The 23,249-nt window shown below is 34.8% G+C and overlaps 2 protein-coding genes across 4 annotated transcripts in view; one reads left to right on the plus strand and one right to left on the minus strand.

Moving 5' to 3' along the window:
* LOC136034542 (E3 ubiquitin-protein ligase MARCHF6-like) overlaps positions 1–23,249 on the minus strand; it is a 289,901-nt gene that overhangs the window by 110,449 nt on the left and 156,203 nt on the right. The gene's annotated exons all lie outside the window — the stretch shown is intronic.
* On the plus strand, positions 294–21,691 carry LOC136034543 (large ribosomal subunit protein eL30-like). 3 transcript variants are annotated; one of them, XM_065715772.1, is made up of 4 exons: positions 382–400; positions 9,434–9,557; positions 15,274–15,411; positions 21,417–21,691. In XM_065715772.1, exons 3-4 carry the CDS (start codon positions 15,289–15,291, stop codon positions 21,651–21,653), a joined length of 360 nt encoding a protein of 119 aa, XP_065571844.1. In that variant the 5' UTR covers positions 382–400; positions 9,434–9,557; positions 15,274–15,288; the 3' UTR covers positions 21,654–21,691. The 3 variants fall into 3 exon arrangements, with proteins under 3 accessions (XP_065571846.1, XP_065571844.1, XP_065571845.1); XM_065715774.1 differs by lacking the exon at positions 9,434–9,557 and having other exon boundaries at positions 294–400; XM_065715773.1 differs by lacking the exon at positions 382–400 and having other exon boundaries at positions 9,432–9,557.

Genomic DNA, 23,249 nt, shown 5'->3' on the forward strand with positions numbered 1-23,249 from the left:
GCTCAATTAGTTACCTACATTACAATGCAAGACTTTTCCTCCTATTACCCTAATGGCAATGAATCTATCACTTTCGATATACTGTGACCCCCCCCCCCCATCATACAAGGGTTTTGATTGTGTATCCTTGTCCCTCATTTGGGGACAGCACTGAAACCCAAGATGGAATGGAAAAATTAGATTTGTGTAAAATAAATTTCACGATTTGACTTCACTTTGCCAACTTCTCGTAAAAAAAGCACTTTAGTATACAACCTAAATTAAAGTGCTTTTTCTTTTCAAGTTCTGTTTCGACATCCTCTATGATGAAATACGATAGATGTCAGTGCTGAAAACTAGCGGAAAAGAAGTCTTTACTGAAGAAAAGACATTTTGTATTTTGAGAGAATCATCACTAAAGGTTTGACTTTGCATGCATTAATTCTTGTTAAATGTTGTCAGAAAAAGATTCACATATGAGAAGAAAATATTTTAATATTGAAAGAGTAGCAAACCTACCATTTATCACTCCAAATAGGTCAAAAATTTCCATTAAATGAGCATTAGCTGAAACAAGTGGTTAGGTTAGGAAAATGAAGTTCTCAGTAACAAATTCAGAGCCAAAAACATACTCTGGCAAGGTATTGCTAAGCTTTCATCAGGCTAACCCTCTTCTTCTTTTAAGTCTTAGAAATTTGGCTAGGCTACTTGACAGGTCTCTACTTATTGAAATTTTGACAAAAATCATCATTTTACCTGTAATTCTAATTATCAGTTTCTTTTCCTCTGGTTGTGTACTTTATGTGCAATTCCAGTGCAGCTGAAGTTTCTTTTGCTTCTTTTAAGCAAAAACTTCCTAAACTAACCCCTTTTCAAGATAGCTAGCTAAACTAGAGTTTTACCAAAATTTCTTTTAATCATGCATCTTGTGTGATGCATCCTTTGTTTCTCAGTTTTGTCAAAACTCTTGGTTGGTGACAATGCACCATACCCTATACTCTCCATGATTGTCTCTTAAAGGGCTTCATTTTTTGCTTTCGTTCTTTTCTGTTCATAATAATCAAATAATGAGGTAGAGCAAAATACCTAAACTGTACCAACATCAATCTCATCCAAAGAAGAAAGGGAATTCTTAGGCCCCATTAAAAAAAATATTTATTGCTTCAGCTTGGCCCCATTTCTTTATAAGTCAAATAGAGAGGTTGAATGAAATAGTTGATCTTCTCTGATTTCAAACCATCTAAGGGAAGAAAGGCAAGCAACTCTGTCAAAAGGTTTTCTGATCTTGAACAACACACCAAGCTATACTCTCCATGATGGTCCCTGCTATAGCCCTAGTAATATATTTTCCATTGCTTTGCATCTACACTGTGTAGTCTTTATTAACGTTTTTGGTAACATTTTGGATTGGAGGCTTCTCTGAAGGAAATGTTTGAATAAAATAAAATTAGTAGGCTTCCATTAGGTTATATGTTTTATGCTCTTTTTGAACATCATGCATGTGCTTCTGGCTCTGGACACAAGCCACCCCTCCCACTTCTGCTTTGATGGTCTCATATAGCCAAGGATAGAGTAAGGCCCCTAGTGGGCTATCTAGACAGTGTCAAATCTTAGACATGATCTATTGAAATGATAATCAATTACTTGACTACTTGGTGTAATGCCCTAGTCTATATAAAAAACAAATGAAACCACTAGAATCAAGAAACTTACTTTATAATATGCTGTTTGTTTGGTAAATTTTCTGACTAAATCCCCATCAAGACAGTTATGAAATAAACATACATACCTGTAGAATCATAATTTCATCCTGAATCCAAATATAATATTCATTTGCATTGGAAATGAACTATACCTTCACCCCACTTTGAATCTACAAATATAGGTCTATACCTTGAGTTATATATATATGCTTCTCAATAAGTCACTTATCTTCAATTTGATGTAACAGTTTGTAAAAATAATAGAAAGTCTATTACATATAAACTATTCAGGGTGTGTTTTGCATATTAGGGGGGGGGGGAGAGTAAGATTCTTTTCCATCACAAATGACTTTTATTTGGATTCAGGATGAAATTCTGATCATGAAGGTGCATGTATTTCTCTGCTATCTCATTAGTGAGTTAATTGGTAAGTTTACAGCTTCTTTGAATTAATCAGATTATCATCACGTGTCTGTCCATTGCTATCCATAATCTCAAATCATTTTGAGCAATATTTTATGGTCAGTTTCATTGTAGCCTAGCCATTAAAGTGAACCTGGGGCTCATTAAGAAAATATTACCGCTACCTATCATATAAATGCATCATGGGATAAAGACAACAAAGAAAAATAGATAAACTAAGTTACTTGTCATCCATTGCTATAGTCTCAAAAGAAAGTTAACCACTATATATTAATAATGATTAAATTTTTTACTTTGAAAAATTCCTGTCCTGCAGACCCCCCTCCTCCTTCCTGGAAATATTTCCAAATTTAAATTAATGATCATATCTTTTTAAGTTAAAAGTATTCAAAGAGTAAAGATTATTGACTCAATTGGGGATTGTTGTATGATTAATATAAAAATTTGAATAGAAAAAGTGTCAAGTATTTGTGTTGTAGATCCTAATTTAGTTCAGCACAAACCTAAAGCCTTTGCAAGAGTATACTCAAAAACTTCTTGAGGTTTCTTTACAATTTGATGAACTGTGTAGTCCTGCATACAGGGCACAGACCTAGGATCAGATTTTATTTATGAAGAGAAATTTAGGATTGATTCCATTACATACATGGAGACATGGCAAATATAGTTGTTTTTCCAGTCACTTCTTCCCAAATATTAGACAAAAGAAACAAGTTTTTTCAACTGAAAGTAAGGAGCAACATTAAGACTCAAAACACACAGAAATTATTACACAAGGGGTCTTCACCTTGTTAATACCTTGCTAAAGTTTGAATTTTGTTCCGATTCTTTAAAAATAACCCATGGACCACAAAGGGCATTTATTTAGAATAAATGGCTCCAAAAAAATTTGTGTAAAGAGCAAGGTATTGGCAAGTGGGTAAATTCCCTCACATACATAATAATTTCTGTTTTCTTTTAATTTTTATTGTTGCTTTTTTATTTCAGTTGAATAAACTTGTTTTTATGGCCCTTGGTATTGATTAAATAAAAAAAAAACAAGTTTTTTAAACTGCAAGTAAGGAGCAACAGTAAAACTTAAAACAAACAGAAATTACTTCGTATATGAAAGAGGCTCCTTCCTCATCAACGCCTTGCTCTTTACGCTAAAGTTTGACTCTTTCTCTCAATTCTTCTTTTTAAAACAGTAAAAAACTTTAGCGTAAAGAGCGGGGCATTGATGAGGAAGGAGCCTCTTTCATATACAAAGTAATTTCTGTTCGTTTTAAGTTTTACTGTTGCTCCTTACTTGCAGTTTAAAAAACTTGTTTTTTTTATTTAATTTCTGAACGTTTTTGAAGTAATGCATAGCCAAAATTCATTCTTAAATAATTGGAACAAAAAGTCAAACATTAGCTTAAATGATGATATACTGAGAAGGGGGGCAACCCCTCTTGTTAATTATTTCAAATTCATTATTTCTGATCAATATTCCGTATATGAAAGGGGCTGTCCCCCTTCAAAGCCCCTCTCTTTAAGCTAAGGTTTGACTCTTCATCAAAAGCCTACTTCTTAAAACAATAGAAACTTTAGCGTAAAGAGCAATATATTTACAAGTGGGCAACCCCTTTCATATATGGAATAATTTATGTTCGTTTCAAGTTTTAATGTCACTCATTACTTGTAGTTAAAGAAAAAAGTATTGAGTTTCTGAACGTTTTTGAAATAATGCATGTTTTGATTTTGACTCATCGCACAGGAATATTTAAAACGAAATTTGCATAATAATTTTTTACTTCGTAAATAAAAAGGGGCTGCTTCCTCATCAACGCCTCGCTCTTTACGCTAAAGTTTGACTTTCTCTCTATTCTTCTTTTTAAAACAGTAAAAAACTTTAGCATAAAGAGCGGGGCGTTGATGAGGAAGCAGCCTCTTTCATATACGAAGTAATTTCTGTGCGTTTTAAGTTTTAATGTTTCTCCTTACTTTCAGTTAAAAAAACTCGTTTTTCTTATTTAATTTCTGAACGTTTTTGAATCAATGCATGTTTTGATTTTGGCTCTCTGCAGAGGAATAATCAAAACGAAATTTGCATTTTTTTTTTTTGGGCTAAATGGCTTTCTCATAATTTTGATCAAATGATTTTGAGAAAAAAAGAGCGGGGGCGAAGCTTAGTTGCCCTCCGATTTTTTGGTTAATTAAAAAGGCAACTAGAACTTTTAATTTTATACAAATCTTTTATTGGTAAAAGATTTACGTAACTTATAAATTAGCTTACGTAAAGAACTTTTGTATTCTCATGTTTTTATTACATATATGAGGGGATTCGCCCCATCGTCAGTACCTCGCTCTTTACACTAAAGCTTAAAAGTTATCCCAATTCATTAAGAATGACCCCTGAATCACAAACGCCGTAGAATAAATAGTTGAAATTACTAAAAATACTTTAGCGTAAAGAGCTAGGTATTATAAGGAGGTGAGCCCCTTATATGGGTAATAATTTCTGTTTTTTTTTAAGTTTTATTGCTGTTCCTTACTTCCAGCTGAAAAAGCTTTTTCACATGTATTTTTTAATTTTTTTTTTTTTAAATAATGCTAGTAAATCCTGCTCTCCCTTCATGGAAGTTTTCTTCTCCCATGACAAATTCTCGATGGAAAGTTCCCCCAGCATATCACCCTCTTCTCAACCCCTCCCCCCAACCAAAAAAATCCTCCTGAAAACGCCTGTATACTTCCCAATAACCATTACTATATGTAAGCACAGGTCAAAGTTTGTAACTTGTTGCCCCTCCCACGGGGACTGTGGGGGAGTAAGTCGTCCCCAAAGATATAGTTATAAGGTTTTTCGACTACGCTGAATAAAATGGCTATCTCAGAATTTTGATCCGTTGACTTTGGGAAAATAATTAGCGTGGGAGGGGGCCTAGGTGCCCTCCATTTTTTTTGGTCACTTAAAAAGGGCACTAGAACTTTTCATTTCCGTTAGAATGAGCCCTCTTGCAACATTCTAGGACAACTGGGTCGATACAATCACCCCTGGGAAAAAGAAAAAAAAAAAAAAAAATAAACACGCATCCGTGATCTGCCTTCTGGCAAAAAATGCAAAATTCCACATTTTTGTAGATAGGAGCTCAAAACTTCTACAGTAGGGTTCTCTGATACGCTGAATCTGATGGTGTGATTTTCGTTAAGATTATATGACTTTTAGGGGGTGTTTCCCCCTATTTTCTAAAATAACGCAAATTTTCTCAGGCTCGTAATTTTTGATGGGTAGGACTAAACTTGATGAAACTTATATATTTAAAACCAGCATTAAAATGCAATTCTTTTGTTATAGCTATTGGTATCAAAATTCCATTTTTTAGAGTTTTGGTTACTATTGAGCCGGGTTGCTCCTTACTACAGTTCGTTACCATGAACTGTTTGACCAAGTGACATATAGTAATCACAAATTCTGTCAGTCTGTCTTAGTCCTTGTTTTGCTAGTTTAGGTACTTCCAGATAAGCTAGGACAATGAAATTTAACAGGCGTATCAGGGACCAGACCAAATTAAATTAGAAATATTTGTTTTCCTAATTCAACCATCTGGGGGGGATTTGGGGGACAGTTAATTTGGAAAAATTAGAAAAAATGAGGTATTTTAACTTATGAATGGCTGATAAGATCTTAATGAAATTTGGTATTTAGAAGGATATTGTGTCTCAAAACTCTTATATTAAATCCCAACCAGATCTGGTGCCCTTGAGGGAAGTTGGAGGGGGGAACCTAAAATCTTGGAAGGTGCTTTGAGTGGAGGGATCAAGATGAAATTTGGTAGAAAAACTAAGTGCAAGTCCTAGATACAGGATTGACATAGCCAGAATGGATCTGCTCTCTTTGGGGTAGTTGGGGGAAGGTTGATTCTGAAAAATTTGAAAAAATAAGGTATTTTTAACTTACAAAAGAGTGATCATATCTTAATGAAATTTCAGATTTAATAGTACCTCATAGCTTTCATCTCTTATTTTAAATCCTAACTGGATCCATTGTCAGGGGGGGGGGGGAATCTTGTGATTCCCATACCCCCAAATGAGGTATTTGTAACTTATGACTGGGTGATCAGATCTTAATGAAATTTGATATTTAGAAGGATCTTGTGCTTCAGAGCTTTTATCTCAGATCCCAACCAGATCCGGTGACGTTGGGACAGTTGGAGGGGGAAACTGGAAATATTGGAAAATGTGAAATTTTAGGTATTGTTATCTTACAAATGGATGATCAGATCTTAATGAAACTTGATATTTCTGAACTAGGTATTGCTAAAAACAAAAATAATAGATGCAACTGAGGCTGGATCAAATGCAATGTTTTTTTTTACAAATGGAATAACAAACAATTGCTAAAGAACAGAGAGAGAGAGAGGAAAAGTTTTTTATTCATCCTAAGATATTTAGTCTTCCCCCTCCCCCTGATCAAAGTACAATGTGTATGCCTTCATCCAATATCACTTTTTCACAATCTTTCTTGTTCCATGTATAAGATTTGGATATAATCTTTGGACTTCTGTATTTTGTTGCCTTTGCCAAACTGGTCTAAAAGGCATCTGTCATGGGTCCAACGCCCCCTTCTGCAAGATTTTCTGGCAGTCTCATTTCACTCTTTACTCTTTTTTAAATAAATGAGCAAATTTGGTTAATTATTGGTGTTCTTGTCAAACTGACATCCCCCCCCCCAAGAAAACAATGCTTTAGATCTGCCTTTGCCATCAGTTGGCTTGGGGTGGTGAGATTAACACTATGGTTGTATTTTATACACTATTGGGGTGTACCTTGCCTCCCCACAGTCATGAGGCTTAAATATGCTAGGCTACTGATCCAGAACTGAACCAAATTCTTAAACTAAACAATCAAAATTACTTTTAACATTGTATTTACTGCACTTGTTTTAGATTTAACTATCCTTTGTTCATCTTTTTTTCTCTTGGTCATTTTTATGTTATTCTCTCAGAAGACAAACTTGAATCAAAGACAAGTAGACAATTAAACACAAATATGACGTGTCTTTGCCTTGGGTATGTTTCCAGTCAGGGGGTATAAAGTGGGGTTATGTAGAACAGGAAAAACCGAGTAAAAATTAATTTTTTTTCATAAATATACATAATATTATCAAATTGGTTTAGAAAGTGAAAAATTTGGAATAAAATAAATAAAAAAGAAGTTACAGTTTGAATTTAATTTTGACTCTTTTACAATTATCCATGCTGTGCAACAGTCCAAAATATAAAAACACAAAAACGATCATGGAGGAATAAATTAAAAGAATATAGAATTTTAATCCAGCCAATTAATTTAATTTTTTTGGAATTTATAGTACTTTTGATGGCTTCAAATTTTCCATTTTTTATTCTCCAAACCTTTTAAAAAAAAAATCCAACATGTTGAGCCAAATTTTAGATCCTTTTTCAAAGATCACTTGTGCAAAATTTCGTTTTGCTGGTGTGTCTGGTCAGGAGCAAGATCTCTTTTTGTACCATAGGAAAATTGGCATTGCAATGTTTTAGGGACTTTCTCCTTAAGGTCTCTTTTAAAAGATTAATAAATGAAAGTACTTACATTTGTTTAGCAGTGTAGTCATATCTTAACCAGAGAACTTGGGTCATATTTTGAGCAGAAAAGGGTGGCAAAAAAAATGGAATGGTTTGTTAACTTGACATTCTCCAGTATACGATTAACTTATTGTTAGATCCCAACTGCTAAACAGTATAGTGCTTGCTATATCTGGGTGAAAAAGAGCTTGGTGTGGACTCTCTTTAAAGTTCACAATTCAGTTTAATTTTGATGCTGCTAATTAAAGAAAAATAGTAGATCTTTATGATCAATTACCTTCATGTTTTACAAAATATAATATATTTCAAATTTGGTTTTTACATGATTTTAGAAATTACTTTCATTTTGCAACCCTTCAGACCATTATAAAAAAGTGGTAAAAAAAATTTGCTTTTAATTTTTCAAATACTGCAGGATTTAGCACTATGTAAGAGCTGTCATGTATGCAACTTGTTTCTGTTGACAAATATCAAATAACTTAAAAAAATATATGTCATTTCTCTTAGTCCAAAACCAAGCTGAAGGAAACTTTACAATAACAGAGTTAAAGATTTTTAGTGTGATTTACGATGCATTAATACTTGTCAGATTTATAACAAAAACATGTTGTGACTATCCATTGGGGGGTGGAAGAGGGGTCAAAGCATCCAAAAAATATTTTTGAGACAACAATTTTTCAATCTTAAGGGGGTTCTTTGGACCAACCTCTTCTTCCACCTTCATTTGCACAGGTTTGATGCTACATATTCATATATTGGTCAACTATGTGTATTTTGTTGTCAAACAAACAAGAGTAGTTGCCTTTCTCTGTGTGCATTGTTTGATTCTTTAGGACAAAATTGCAAATAAATCAAAAAAGAGATTAAATGTTAAGTTTTTGTTGAATGTATTATCAGTGACCTTTTTTTGGTTACCATTTTCCTTAGCCCTTTTTCTGTTTGTCCTTGAATTTTGAGTAGTCATCTCCCCTCCCTTAACTAATCTTGATGGCTAGTTTTGATGCTAAAAATGCTAAAAAGAAAATTGTACATGTATTTGAATTCATTTGGATGCTATAAACAACTGAACCATATGAGTATTTTTAATGTACAAATTATGGGTTCTTATTAATTAAGTCAAACATATTCAAGAAGCGGAGTTAAGCTATATAATAATATAATTAGGGCTTTATATTTGCAGATTAGGGGAAAGTATTTCGACAGTGCTCCAAGCCTACCACCCCCCCCAATGTGCAAATATATTACCCAAATTATACAAGTCCCAATGTGTTCTGTCACCTGTGATTTGTCTTTGTGGCTATGAAGCTGTTTTTTTTTTTTTTTTTTTTTTTTTTTTTTTTTTTTTTTTTTTTTTTTTTTTTTTTTTTTAGTTCAGCAAACTTCTCAACCATGTTTTGTTTAATTAATAAGTACCAAATTATGTAAGGTGGTAACAATATTTTGAAACATGAGTAAAATTTACATCATTTTCAAATTAATTATGTTTGCTAAATAAAGCAAGGTAATAACTATTACCTGAATGTTGACAAAGACAATGGTCAAAAGCTAATTTATTGTGTTTCTTAGAAAATCTAATACAGACTTAGAACTTGTTTGTAATTAGAAAGATCATTTTGAAGCAAGTATATCTTAAGTTATAGCCTTGGAAGACATTATTTTTCCTGCTATCATTTGTTCTTTTCGTTTTTTGTTGCATCTTGGATCTGTTTTTGGGAAAAGACACTATAGGATAATCATGTGTTGTTAAAATTTCTAACCCCTTAGGTCTATTGCCTCTTGGATACCCCGAGAAGAGAGGCCTTTTGTTACCATTTCAGGAAAGTCAATTTTATTTATCATTAAGAAGGGTTTTCATTAATGTTTGTGATCCAGTGGTAGTGACAAGAGGGTAAGCAAATTTGTTTTCAGTTTGATTAAAAGATTATTTAATAATTACGTTGATATAACTGGAAAAGAAATGATGCTCCTCAAAAAAGAAAGAATCAAGTTTTTTTTCAAATGTAAGTAAGGATCAGCATTAAAACTTTAAGTAAACAGAAATTTTTTTCAGTTATTTTCTTCTCAAGTCTATGCTGATTACACTGAAACTTTTTAGTGCTTTAAAAGTTTTTCTTATTCTAATTAAATAGCCCTTGTCTGTCAGTTGTTCCTAAAGAATTGGGATGAAAAGCCAAACTAGCATGACAAGCAGAGGATTGAAGAGCAGGTAGTCTACCTGTGCATAATTTCTTTTCATTTTAAGTGTTGCTCCTTACTTTTGGTTGAAAAAATAACTGTTTAATTAGTGACAATTTTTCAAATCATCAAGAAATCCATCTCCCCTGTGTGGAGAATACCACTAGATAATTCCCTCCTTGCTAAAATGCTTACATTCATTTTAGAAAAACTTCTTGTTTGTTCTATTTCTAATCATTCTTCAAATCATTCTGGAACTTCTTCAGAGGAAAATTTTTGCTGAAAATTACCTCCGGAACATTCTTTCCACATGTAAAATTGAGCACCTAAGAGAAAATATGGCAAATAAAAATTGTTCTTACCTTTTGTAAAATTCCCCCAACAAACTTCTATCCCCATTGAGAATTCTTGCTGGAAATCTGATGCAGAAAATTCCACCCCCCTCCTTGTCCAAAAGTACATCTGTATATTCCCAGTAACAAATAATATATATAACCAATGAGCAAATTGCCCCTTAGTCTTTTTGGTCACTTAAGAAAGATAATAGAACTTTAAGTTTCTGTTCAAATGAGGTCCCTTCAAATCTTCTACTACTACAAATAAATAAACACACATTCTTGGTCTTTGTTCTGGAAAAAATTCTACATTTTATAAATGGACGCTTCAAACCTCTACAGTAGGGTTAGGGTTCTTTGATTTTCTGGATCTGATGGTATGATTTTCATTAGGATACCTAATTATATATTTGGAAACAGTACAAGAAGCCTATTCTTTTGATGTTGTTTTTTTCAAGATCTTTTTCTTTAAGAGTTTTGGTTACTATAGGGCTGAGTTGCTCCTTTATTACAGTTCATTTCAACAACCTGATTGTAATTTTTATGCATGGTTTTCTGGTTGAGTAGTTTTTCTTGTTGGGTTCAATCTTGTGTGCCTTTGCCAGGTTTACAAAAAGTTCCAAAGCGACCAGTAGAGGAACTTAACAAAATTGAACCAGCCAACAAATTTGGGTATTAGTACCCTATGGCAACCCCATGTACCCATGGCCCATGGCAACCATACTATCCAAAAAAATTTTGCATGCCATGCCCTTGCTAATCATTATTCATTTAGTGAGGAAGTAAAAGAACTAGATGCAATCCTGAAGGTGGGCAGAAGATTCACCACAAGCTTCAGCATAATAATAAAAAGCAAATATGCTTCAATATGGCATAGACTGATGTAGATTCTAAGGAATAGATGTGTAATTCAAACAATCATTGTATGCAAGAGGAGAAGGGCTGCCACCCTTTCAGCTCATGCTCTTCAAAATGGAGTTTGACTAGAAGTTTTGTGGAAAAAATAGTGCAGATCAAGCACGTTTTAAAACTACAACACCAATTGCTTACATAAATTAAAGCAAGTGCAAATGATTAAGCTCTTTCATTTTCAAAGCAGTGTGATAGAAGGGCAAATGTTGTAAGTATAGGGTAACATGTGTTCAATCCAAGTTTTAATGTGGCTTTTTTTTTTATCTGTTAGTTTTTAGTATCATATTCTAGCGAATCTAAATATTAGGGGTTGGGGTTTGTCATCACTCTTAGCCCTTGCCATTTATGCTTCACTATATTTTTTAAATCAATGCTTCAAAATTCGCAGTCATCCATGTGTATTTGCTTTTCCCAGTAAAATAAAAGTTTTCTCATATTTTTTAAGTTTGACTTTTTCACAAAGATTTATTATAAAACTATTGATTTACAATTTATGACCCAAACACGAGTTCACCTCACTCTATATATTTGATAGTTTTGTAAAAAGAAAATTAATATATAAGAGCTTGAACTTGAGTTGTTGTCTCTCTCAGCACTTAATGTATGTGCTAAGGGGAAATTTGTGTCTCTAAGAGGAGTCTTGTAGCCATGGATCGAGATTCGTTTTTTTTTTGGGGGGGGGGGGAGAGGATACTTGAAATAGGCAGGGTTCTCTTTGTTTGAATGTAACTGTTTTGCACTAAAATTTTTACATTTTTTGTTTTTTGTTACAATTTTACATATGTATTTGACAAGTTTAACTATAGTAAAGAAGCTTAAAACAAGACCTGGGATGTAATTCCTGGGTGAACTGCATGCCCTCTTAGGGCTAGATCCGCCTTATTATTCCCCCCCCCTCTGTATTAGTTCATGATGTTGTTTAGCTCAATCCCCATCAACTCCATATCTATCTGAAGGAGTTCTTCTAGAAAATTTGGGACAACAAATGCACTCTTGAGGCTTTTATATGAAAAAAGTTCTGGGCCAATTAACTTTTTTAGAATTGTTGCCAAATAGCATATCGACTTAGTTTTAGGTGCAATTTCTGTTAGTGTTCAAAAATGGCCTTAATAGTCATTTTTCAGTGTCATTAACTCCTCTGTTGATGCAAAATTGTCCATGAAAATGTCTCCAAAAAGATTTTTTCAATATCAAATGCTGCTCCACCCCCTAGTTGATGGCATTAGGAGTCCCAGTTCAGTTCAAGTCCCACTTCATATTCATCTGAAGTGTAAAGTTGAAAATTTTGGGACTAAAAATCATACTTTATGAGACTTGGTGAAAACGTTTTGAGACTAGTAAAAAAAAAGAATCAGCATTAAACGTAATCGACACATTTTGGCTACGAGTAAAGGATGATTTTACCTACTTTGACAAACAAATCTTTAGAAATTTTATTGCCATTATGTGAAACTGGTTTTTCTACAGTAGCTGTCATAAAAACAAATTATCGATCTCGCTTAAGGATTGAAAAGGAACTGAGAACTGCGATTTCTTCAATGATACCATGGTTTGAGAAAATTTATGCTGAAAAACATGCTCAACCGTCACATTGAATTTTGATGGTGTAGTAGAATTAATTATATATTCTTTTTATAGCACTTGGTATTTACCAAGTGACATATAGCGGTCGCAAATTCTGTTGGTCTGTTGGTCCCGGTTTTACTAGCTTAGGCACTGGGGGTGAGAGGGGGGGACGGTTAATTCGGAAAAATTAGAAAATATGAGGTATTTTTAACTTACGAATGGGTGATTGGATCTTAATGAAATTTGATATTTAGAAGGATATTGTGTCTCAGAGCTCTTTTTGAGTTCCTGACTCAATCCAGTGACATTGAGGAGTTGGAAGGGGAAGCCTAAAATCTTGGAAAACGCTTAGAGTGGAGGGATTGGGATGAAACCTGGTGGAAAAAATAAGTACTAACCCTAGATAGGTGATTGACATAATCGGAAGGGATCCGCTCTCTTTGGGGGAGTTGGGAGAAGGGTTAATTTTGGAAAATAAGAAAAAAATGAGGTATTTTTAACTTACGAACGGGTGATCGGATCTCAATGAAATTCAATATTTAGAAGGATATTGTGTCTCAGAGCTCTTATTTTAAATCCCGACCTGATCCAGTGTCATTGGGGGGGGGGGTTGGAAATCTTGGAAAATGCTTAAAGTGGAGAGATTAAGATGAAACTTGGTGGGAAGAATAAGCACACGTCCAAGATACGTGACTGACATAAGCAGACGGGATTCGCTCTCTTTTTGGGGGGTTGGGGTGGGGGGGGGGTACTTCGGAACAATTAGAAAAAATGAGGTATTTGTAACTTGCAAACGGGTTGTCAGATTTTAATGAAATTTGATGTTTATAAGGATCCCGTGCTTCAGAGCTCTTCTTTCAAATCCCGAACAGATCCGGTGACATTAGGACAGTTGGAGGGGGGGAACTGAAAATCTTAGAAAATGTAAAAACTGAGATATCATCTTATGAATGGGTGATCGAATCTTAATGAAACTTTATATATAAAAAGATCTTATGTCTCAGATGCTCCATTTTCAGTTTGAATTGGATCTGGGGACTTAGGGGGCTGGAGGGGGAAAACAGAAATCTTGGAAATCGGGAATGTTAGAAAACGCCTAGAGTGGAGATATTGGGATTAAACTTGATGGGAAGAATAACCACAAGCTCTAGATACGTGAATGACATAACCGGAGCGGATCCGCTCTCTTTGGGATAATTGGGGGGGGGGCGGGGTAATTCTGAAAAAATAGAAAAAATGAGGTATTTTTAAATCACGAACGGGTGATTGGATCTCAGTAAAATTTGATATTTAGATGGATATCGGACTGGATCCGCTCTCTTTTGGGGAGTTAGAAGGGTTCCACTGCTTTGGCGAGGTTGGTGCTTCTGGACGAGCTAAAACGATGAAAATTGGTAGGCGTGTCAGGGATGTACACGAATTTAGTTGATAAAGTTGTTTTCCCCAATTTGACCATTTGGGGGCTTAAGGGAGAGGAACATTTTGAAAAAATGAGGCGTTTTTAACCTAACGAGTGGGTGATCGGATCTTAATAAATTTTGATATGTAGAAGGACCTCGTGTCTCAGAGCTCTTATTTTAAATCCCAACCGGCATTAAGCATCTGATTTTCCTTTTAAATCAGTCTGTTGATTCTTTGAATTTTGCTAGAGTTCATGCCATATGAGCTCTTAGCTCTTGTTTTGTTTCGTTATTACATTTCTTATTATAAATATATCATATTCTTACATAATATTATATATTATTTTGTAGCCTATTAAAGAAATTATAATATCAGTTGAGTCTTTATTAATTTTTTTTAGATAAATTAACAGGACACAACAATTTGTTTTTAAGAGGGAGGTGGTACAAAAAGAGGGAGGTGGATTGCAGTCTTTTATTATTTTGCTACTTTCCTTGGGACCAGAGCATAAATTATGTGATAAAATGTGAGTAAAGATACTCTTTGGACTTATTGGGGAAACAACTGTTTATAAGATTAAAGTAGAGATTGTTACTAAAACGTATATAATTTATTCTGTTTATGAAGGGACCACCATCCTCTAAACCCTTGGTCCAATTCCAAATGAAGAGAGCTAAGAGATCGATTTATACCTCTCCCTCCAGGGGTTGCCTCCACTCCTGTTTCATACATATGAAACAATTCCATCTGTTCCTTATTATAATTTGTCAAAGAAATTTTGAAAAATCAAATGCACCTGCACATAAAGAATACAGAACATGTTGCAAACATATCCCCCCCACCCCCAGAGAAAGGAAGTGGACTGAGGATTCCTTTGATTTACTTTTATGTGGGATGATAATTAGAGGTCCTGTGTTTTAACTCTTAACCTAAAAAGGTTCCAGAATATGCATATCATTGCCCAAAAATAAGCTATTATTATCAGTTTTGTTTAAAAAATAAACAAGTGCTAAGAAGCTTCAAATCACAAAACCCTGCCCTTTTAGTAAAGGCTAAGCCCTGCCCTTTTAGTAAAGGCTAAGCCCTGCCCTTTTAGTAAAGGCTAAGCCCTGCCCTTTTAGTAGAGGCTAATCCCTGCCCTTTTAGTAAAGGCTAATAATATTTTCAATTCCTTGTTTTTTTTATATTCGTGTCTAATTCTTATTTCCATTGCAGATTTAATCATCAAAGATGTCTGCCTCACAGAAAAAACAAAAAAAGGCAATTGAGTCCATCAATTCTCGCCTTGCCCTTGTTATGAAATCAGGCAAATACTGTCTTGGGTACAGGCAAACATTGAGGACTCTTAGATCAGTAAGTGGTTTTTATTTTATCTTCAACTCACATGAGGATGTTTTGTTCTCCTCTAGATGGCAAATTTGACTAAATTCATTATAAAATATATTCAAGAACGCTCTTATGTTCTTAAAACCAGTAAGTTTGAATATTCATTCCTACATTTTTGCATTAGAATTGAAACCTGATTAATATATATTTCTTGACAATAAATTGACAAAGTTTTTTTGAGACAACAAATTGATAAAATGCTTCGTTGTCAAACTTGTCTTATAATTCTGTTCATGGTTTCCTTTTCAAGTTTAATCAAATTAGCATATGAGCAGTTTGAATTAGAGTTTAATGTCAGTAAATTGACAAATTATTTGGTTGACAAAATATTTTGTATACTTTTTTTTCCCCATGGCCTCTTTAGCAAATTAGTTAAATTAGCAGTTCAGTTACGAGTTCTTTGACAATGACTTTTCTATGGTTTGTAATTAATGCTTGCACATTAAAGGGGGATTCTCGGAGGGAGTAGGGAGTTATTTATTTCAGCTTTTAGTTTCTGGATACAATTTTTTTTTGTCTTGTAACTTTACTGATTTGTATAGGTGTAAACGAAAAGAGTGGTTTTCGTTTACGCCATAAAGTTCGTGTTGGGATATCTTCTCATAACAATTATCCAATAATTTCACTATACTGTTGAAGTTTCATTTGATATTATTTTTGAGGTTCGATATTCATAAGAAAAATAAGGCTTCTTAGTTGGTTTGCATTTTAAAATAATAGAACATAAAGTGTCTAGTTTTCAGAGTTCGATAATAATAATAATAACTTATTTATCACCCACTTCACAAAACACAGGTTAAGTGGAGTAAAATACAAAAGAAAAACAGCAAAAGTAATGCAAGAAACAAATTTAATCACATTCAGAAAAAAGACATAAGGGGATGAAAACATCCTAGCCTATAAAGCGCTTCAATAGCTAGCTTGGCAGATGATTTTTCGAAAGCACCAGTAATATCTGTCGCACAATACTTTTTAACCAGTTTTCTATTCCGGTAAGAACGAGGTAGATATAAAATAAATTTGCAGTACCGGTAATAATTTGTGCAAATAAGTTTTAGTTCACCAGTCATCAGAAGTGGCCTAATACCAGAACAGAAGAGTACAGAATGATCACAAAAATTTGATTAAAGCCGAGTTAGCGCTCTTCTCCTATAGTTTCCACTATTTGCTACAATCTTAGAGTAACCGAGCCTCAGCTTATCACTAATATCTTTGACAGCACGAGACCGGAGAGCATTCATAGAATCGCAAACTGTTATACCAAGCGAACGAAACGATTTAACTCGCGGAATACTAAAACCACCACAGTATAGTGATTCTGAACAATTATTACCGTTGAAAACAAGAAACTCGCACTTGTCAATATTTAGGTACCGACCGATATCACGGAAAGCAGAAGCAACTGACTTCACTGAACGGGCAAGACCAGACTCAGTTTGACTAATCAGAAGAAGGTCATCCGCGTAAGCCAGATATGAGATCAGATGGTCCTAGTAGGCATGTAGTCGATATTTTTGATAGTACATTTTTAATACAAGCATTAAAAATATACGACGAAAGAACTCCCCTTTGTCTTACACCGCAATGAACAGGGATATGACCAAAATAAGAATTATCTAGCGAAGGTAAGAATGAGAGTATCAAAAACGAAGCACGTGAATTACCGACAGATTTACTCCTCTCTGGCATAATGCTGTCCTTGCTTGAGTATGACAAACACTGTCAAATGCTTTAGACAAGTCTAGGGTTGCGAAATGAAGTACGCGACGAGTTCGATGGGTATGTTTTTATAAAGAAGTCAAGGCACAGTGAGGATGCTGACAGCCTAGCCCAGATCTAAAACCAAATTGATTATCATCATACAGAGCAAGCTTAGTGATATAAGGTAGTAAGAGGTGTTCAAAAAGCTTACTAAGAGTACAAGCTACCGTTATGGGCCTATAAGAACTACAAGAAATAGGATCTTTTCCTTTTTTTAGAAGTGACGTAACGCTACCGCATAAGAACGAGTCGGGCGCACACGAACCACTAAAACACATTTGAAAAAACAGTTGGAGATGAGCTTCCAGTTCAAAAGAATTGGGAACAAGATTCAAAACACTAATCCCATCAATATCCAAAAATTTTGATTTTAAACCCTTAATACCTTTAACAATAGCCCGCTTTTCAACTGGAATCACATGTCTCTGACATAAACGTGACGGCAATTTTTTTTCGAGCAAACGAGAGAAACGCTTATGCACTGCATAATTAACTTTCGAAAACATTTTTGAATAACGCTCGATCGAAGATGGACGAGGTATAATATCACTAGAACCGGAAACTTAGCAGAACTTATCACTTTTCGCCACTCACTATTACTTTTCGGAAAAGTTTCACCGGAGTAACGAACGGCACGAAGATGGCGCTTATATTCGAGTTTTGTCTTTTATTTTAGATCAAACACAGTACCCCCGAGAAGGTCGACCACATGCAGACCAGATTCTTAACCAGCATTTGGCCGTATTCTTGACTTTTCAGCAAAGGATCACTTCCAAATTGGTTTTGTGTATTCCGCCTGACACGGATCAGCGGTACGGCCACATCTTCAGCTTGCTTTATACATAAGATAATGTCACGATAATAGCGATTCAAATCAGCATGAGCATTGTCAATAATGGGGTACGCATTTATGCAAAGAAGATGGAAAGGGACACGTACAGTGGACAGTAGAGCTCCAAGTGTAGCAAGGTAGAGAGGCATGTTCACACTAGACCAATCACGTTTTTCAAACAACTTATGTGATTGTGATGGTTGGTTCGAGTATACGTCAGAAGTAACCGTAATATCAAAATACAGAGGTAAATGATCATAATCTCTCTCATCTTCATCAACATGTACTGGTGAAGTTTATAATGAATGATAGCAGATAGAGTGGTCCAAATTTGAGACGGAACCACTACAGTGGATATATGTAAAACTGAGGTCAATGAAATACCACCTAAGAGGATTACAAATTGAAATCTAGTTTGAAATTTGAACTTGACCTTATTGATAATGTGTTTCTCCCTTCAAATTTAGTACCTGATTCTTATAGTGATATCATCTTCCTGTTACATGTACGATAAAGCAACGGAACCCGACTAATGAAAAGACTAAGCGTAAACTTATAAGAGTTTACAAATTTACATGAGTTCCATGAACAAATAAGTGTAATATAATGAGAGAAAGTATATGAAGAACCGGATCCCTCGCATGCCCTCAACGATTTTCTTGGGATAATTTCTCCGATATTTGAGTCTGCTTGCCCCTTGAAGCTTGTTGGGAAAAAAGAACGAGATATCCCCCGAAAACCCTGGATTGATGATGAAGTTGTTGAAGCTATGAATGCTCGTAACGCTTGCTTCTTCAAAAGTTTAAATGACTCATCTGAAGAAAGTAAAAATGAATATATTCATCAACGAAATCTAGTGAATAAGTTAAGACGTTCTTAAAAAATGAAATATTGCATCGAAAAATTTAATGAACAAAAAGGAGATATGCGGGGCCCTTGGCAGATCATTAACGGCGTGATTAAAGGCACAGGTAAGCATGATGGCCTCGTAAATGCTATCACTGTCGAGGGTGTTACAGTCACTGATAAGCAGTAGATTGTTGACGAATTTGGTTAAATTTTTCTCATGTATTGGAAGTAGAATCAAGGAAGACACTTCTCACAGAGACCCAGCGAAAAGTGACACGCTCTTTGAAGATAATCGAGGTGAACATCATAACTTTCAATTTGAGAAAGCGTCAATGGAAGCAAAAATTGTGAAGAATTTAAAGTCAAATGCTGCTGGTATTGACGGTTTGAATCTGGAAGCATTCAAAGTAGTTTCCACTATTCTATGTGGTACACATATTCTCAAATCAAATACCATGTTATGTATTTGCACTTTTCCCTTGGACTGGCGATGCATTTATGTGGTTTCTGAAATCTTCTTTTTTGACATAATTTTAATTTTTCAAACGATCTAGTCGACACGATCTAGATCGATTTTCAAACGATCGAAATATTCAAACAATCAACACGATCTAGTTTATCATCTGTACAAGTATGGAATTCTTAATGGTTATTGGATTAAAATTATACTGTTTTTGAAAAGTAAACGTTAATTTGTCAAAAAAAGGAATTTGGAAAAATTCTTAATTTTTTGAAAGTATGCACTCTGGCTATGCTTTAATCTTCAGGCCCTTGAAGCCCAAGAAGTGTTAACATTATTTTCTTAATCTTTACATATTTGTGGTTTTCTTTCCAATGAAATCATTATCATAGTTTTTGCAGCACACATATCTCCTCTTTACCTCACTCCATAAGGCAGGTGTTCGATAATTAGTGAATCTATATATTTAGTAATAAGAATTGAAAGTTGTATTCATTTGTTTTGATGTGGGGAGGGGATTCAAAGGCGGGGAAATATTGTACCCCTGTTGCGGTTATTCCAGGAAAATTCTTTTGGACGATTATTACGGTGTGGACTCCTCCTTGTACCCCACTGTTTGCTGCAATATGTCAGTCTTTTCAGCTCATATCTCTGCTGTCCTTCCCACCAATAATTGACACACGCACAATAATGAGGGGAAAGTTTATAGAAAAAATATCCGTTTTAGCTTTGAATTTGGGAAAGGTTTCTAAAAAAAACAAAACTACAAATTGTTCTGGGTACCTGACTGACTGACCATATTCCAAACAGCAGGCTGTGCGAAAAGTGCGGTTCTATCTAGCGATCTAGGGCTATAATGAGAGAAAGTTTGAGATGGCTAACGGTACGTTCTTGGGAGGGCGTAAGGAGGGAGGCTTTGAATGGATTAAAATTGAGGAGGAGCCTGCGTAGCTGTGTTGGCCTCAAGTGGCCTGGTGCTGCGGTGAGTTGTTAGTTGTAGTAATAGTGAAGACGAGAGTAAAATTGCAGGACATAATTATTCTTGAAATTAAGCTATTATGGTGTGTACAATGAGCAAATATTATTGACTTTCCTTTTGATGTGGAGGGGGTGAAAAGAAACATTTGATTTAATGCAAAAAGTAAAGGATACAGAATTGGACTTTACAGTCCCTGTGGGCATTCCTTATCTCTGTTCTTGACCCTTCAGAAAGAAAGTACTGGGGCCAGCCATTCTATGCTTTCACATATTTGTTTAGTTTACCTTCCTTGGTTTTCTCCAGGTACTAATTTGGAACTAGATTCGATACATTTACTGTATGTTATAGATATATAAATAAGTGGTTTCATTCTTAGGTATTTTCCATTTATTATTCTGTTGTTTTAATATGTAACCCTTTGTTTCCGAGTTTTGTCTTTCTTTGAAGAAGAGGATACAATGAAAAGTGACAACATGCAACGCAAAGATTTTTTTTTTTTTTACCTTTTCTCTAATGCTGAAACTGACTAAAATCATAGCGCTGACACAGGTAAGCATGTTTAAAACGTGTTACAAAGCACCCATTGTGTGTTCATCTTCGTCCCTTGGAATGAATACAGCTGCCCTTTTTTCCCCTCCCATGTGGGAGAGCCATATCATTCTGCAAGATCGTGATCACAAAAAGACATGTTGACCATAATATGAGGAATGATAGTAACAATAAAACTATTTAAGTAGCTTGATAGTGACAAAAATGGGTTTAGGTGTTTTCCCCGGAAAATCTCTCCCCTTGCCATATTCACCCTGGATTATTAGGATGTTCATTAGAAGGGAAATTGACAGTTCTAACCTATTTAAAGTCAGAAGCAATGCTACAGTGTTGCCTATATATGTTATATATGTTAATATAGGTTAATATATGTTATCTATATATGTTAAGAGCCACAATGGTTCCACAAGCTGGCCTAACGAACCTGAAGATTCTCGGGCTTTTATTTTTTTGTAAATTTTTCTGTAAAAAGATTGACCACTGGAAATCGAATTACTGAATTAAAAATAATGAATTACTGAAGTTTCTTTTCCTCTTTTTAGGGTAAATCGAAACTAGTTATCATTGCCAGTAACACTCCGCCTCTGAGGAAATCTGAGATTGAGTACTATGCTATGCTTGCCAGGATTGGTGTTCACCACTACACTGGTACCAACATTGAATTAGGAACAGCTTGTGGTAAATACTTCAGAGTGTGCACCTTATCTATCACTGATCCTGGTGATTCCGATATTCTTAGAAATATGGCTGGAAGTGAGGCTGCTGCACCACAGAGTTAATTTTGTAATGTGAGGGAATAAAATCTCCTTGTATTGCATTTCCCGGAGCTTCTGAGTTTTGTAACTTGTTTTGTGGTAGGGTTTTGACATTTCTTTATATAATCAGTTTGTCTAATTAGTATGAAGAGCTGCAACTCTTACAGCTAAAAGTGTAACTGATTTTGCATGGAAACAGTATTCTCTGCTAATGGGCATACACTTTTCAGCATCATTATCTACCCCTTAGAGCCAAAAAAGTGAAAAGCTTAAAATTTCTTAGGTAATTGGGTAAAAATACGGGAAAATATTGTAAAAATTTACTATTTCAGGGATGGGACTTAGACCCTAAGGCCCTTCTAACTCTGTATATACCTGCTTAAAAAATCTGACAAATGATTTGGGGGGGAGTAGGGTCAAACCAAGTAACAAGTTTAATCCCCCCCCCCCCCTTAGAGACGGCTAAGATCCCATCCCCCCTCCCCCAAAAGAAGACTTTAAAACAGTAAATTAGACTTTAAGCACTTTTAAACAGATCAATTTATCCTGTGGTTATATTGGCTCATGGTAGGTCGTCTTCGAAATAGTAGCATGATTGTATAATTAATAGTCTAGTCTCCTTTCAATTAGTCTATACAGAGAGCTGCTTACTTTTCTAAACTCTGGTTTCTGTGAATGAATCATATGAAGTGTATTAAATTAGGATCTTGATCATTCAGCTAAAAAAAGGATTATTCAGGGGAAATGGGTGGCCTAAAATCTTTGACTGATTAAAAATATGTGATTTGTGTTGTGATGTTTGACAATCGGACATCATATGTTGAATATTTTCTGTGATTGGATGTCAATTTCGATAAAATGAAGGGTGACTGAGGCCTAAGCTAAAAAGAATAATTTGTAGCAAGGCCCATGATTTTCATCGGTGATGCTAGAGTCGCCTTTTTCGGAAAATGTGGGTCTTCTTCCGTCGCAATTGTGGATGTTATTCATTCTTTTTTTCTTTTGTCACGTCTTATTTCGCAAAGGACATTGCAAATGTCCTTTTATTTCGCTGCTCTTTTATGTCGGAAAAATAATAACAATATTTTAATAGTAGATCAAAAACCTGGTGAAACCATTGGGAGAAAAAAGGAACAATGCCTCATACTGAAAGGCTCAGACGAGAGAGTCGCCTCTGCTAACGTGTAGGGGCGTTAATTTAGGGTGGTTACTGCTCCTCTTAGTTTTGAAATTTTTAAATGTGACTTTTTGGTACTTTCGTGGGAAAAAAAAACACCCTCCCATCAACTTAAAAAAATGTATTTTAGCAACCCCTCCCCTAGTTTTTGTGATTTAATAAGTGAGGATTGAACGATGGTGAATCCATTTAATTGTCTTACTTTGTTACTTCATCAACGCCATCTTCTGTTTGGCAATTTTGGTTTGACTTAAAATGCCGCATACCTGTCTTCAGATACTTCACAATACAGTCCACAATAATGAAAGCAAAATTCTTTTCCTCGTGGGCCACTGTGCAAAAAATAGGGTAGCGAAGTAGCAATGCTATTTAGCAGTTTTCAAATTTGCGGGCAGATTTTGTCTGAAAATACCATTTTTACCTATAAAAACACTTTTTGCTCA

The sequence above is a fragment of the Artemia franciscana genome, chromosome 13, assembly GCF_032884065.1.
Source record: "Artemia franciscana chromosome 13, ASM3288406v1, whole genome shotgun sequence".
In the NCBI taxonomy this organism is placed as follows: Eukaryota; Metazoa; Arthropoda; class Branchiopoda; order Anostraca; family Artemiidae; genus Artemia; species Artemia franciscana.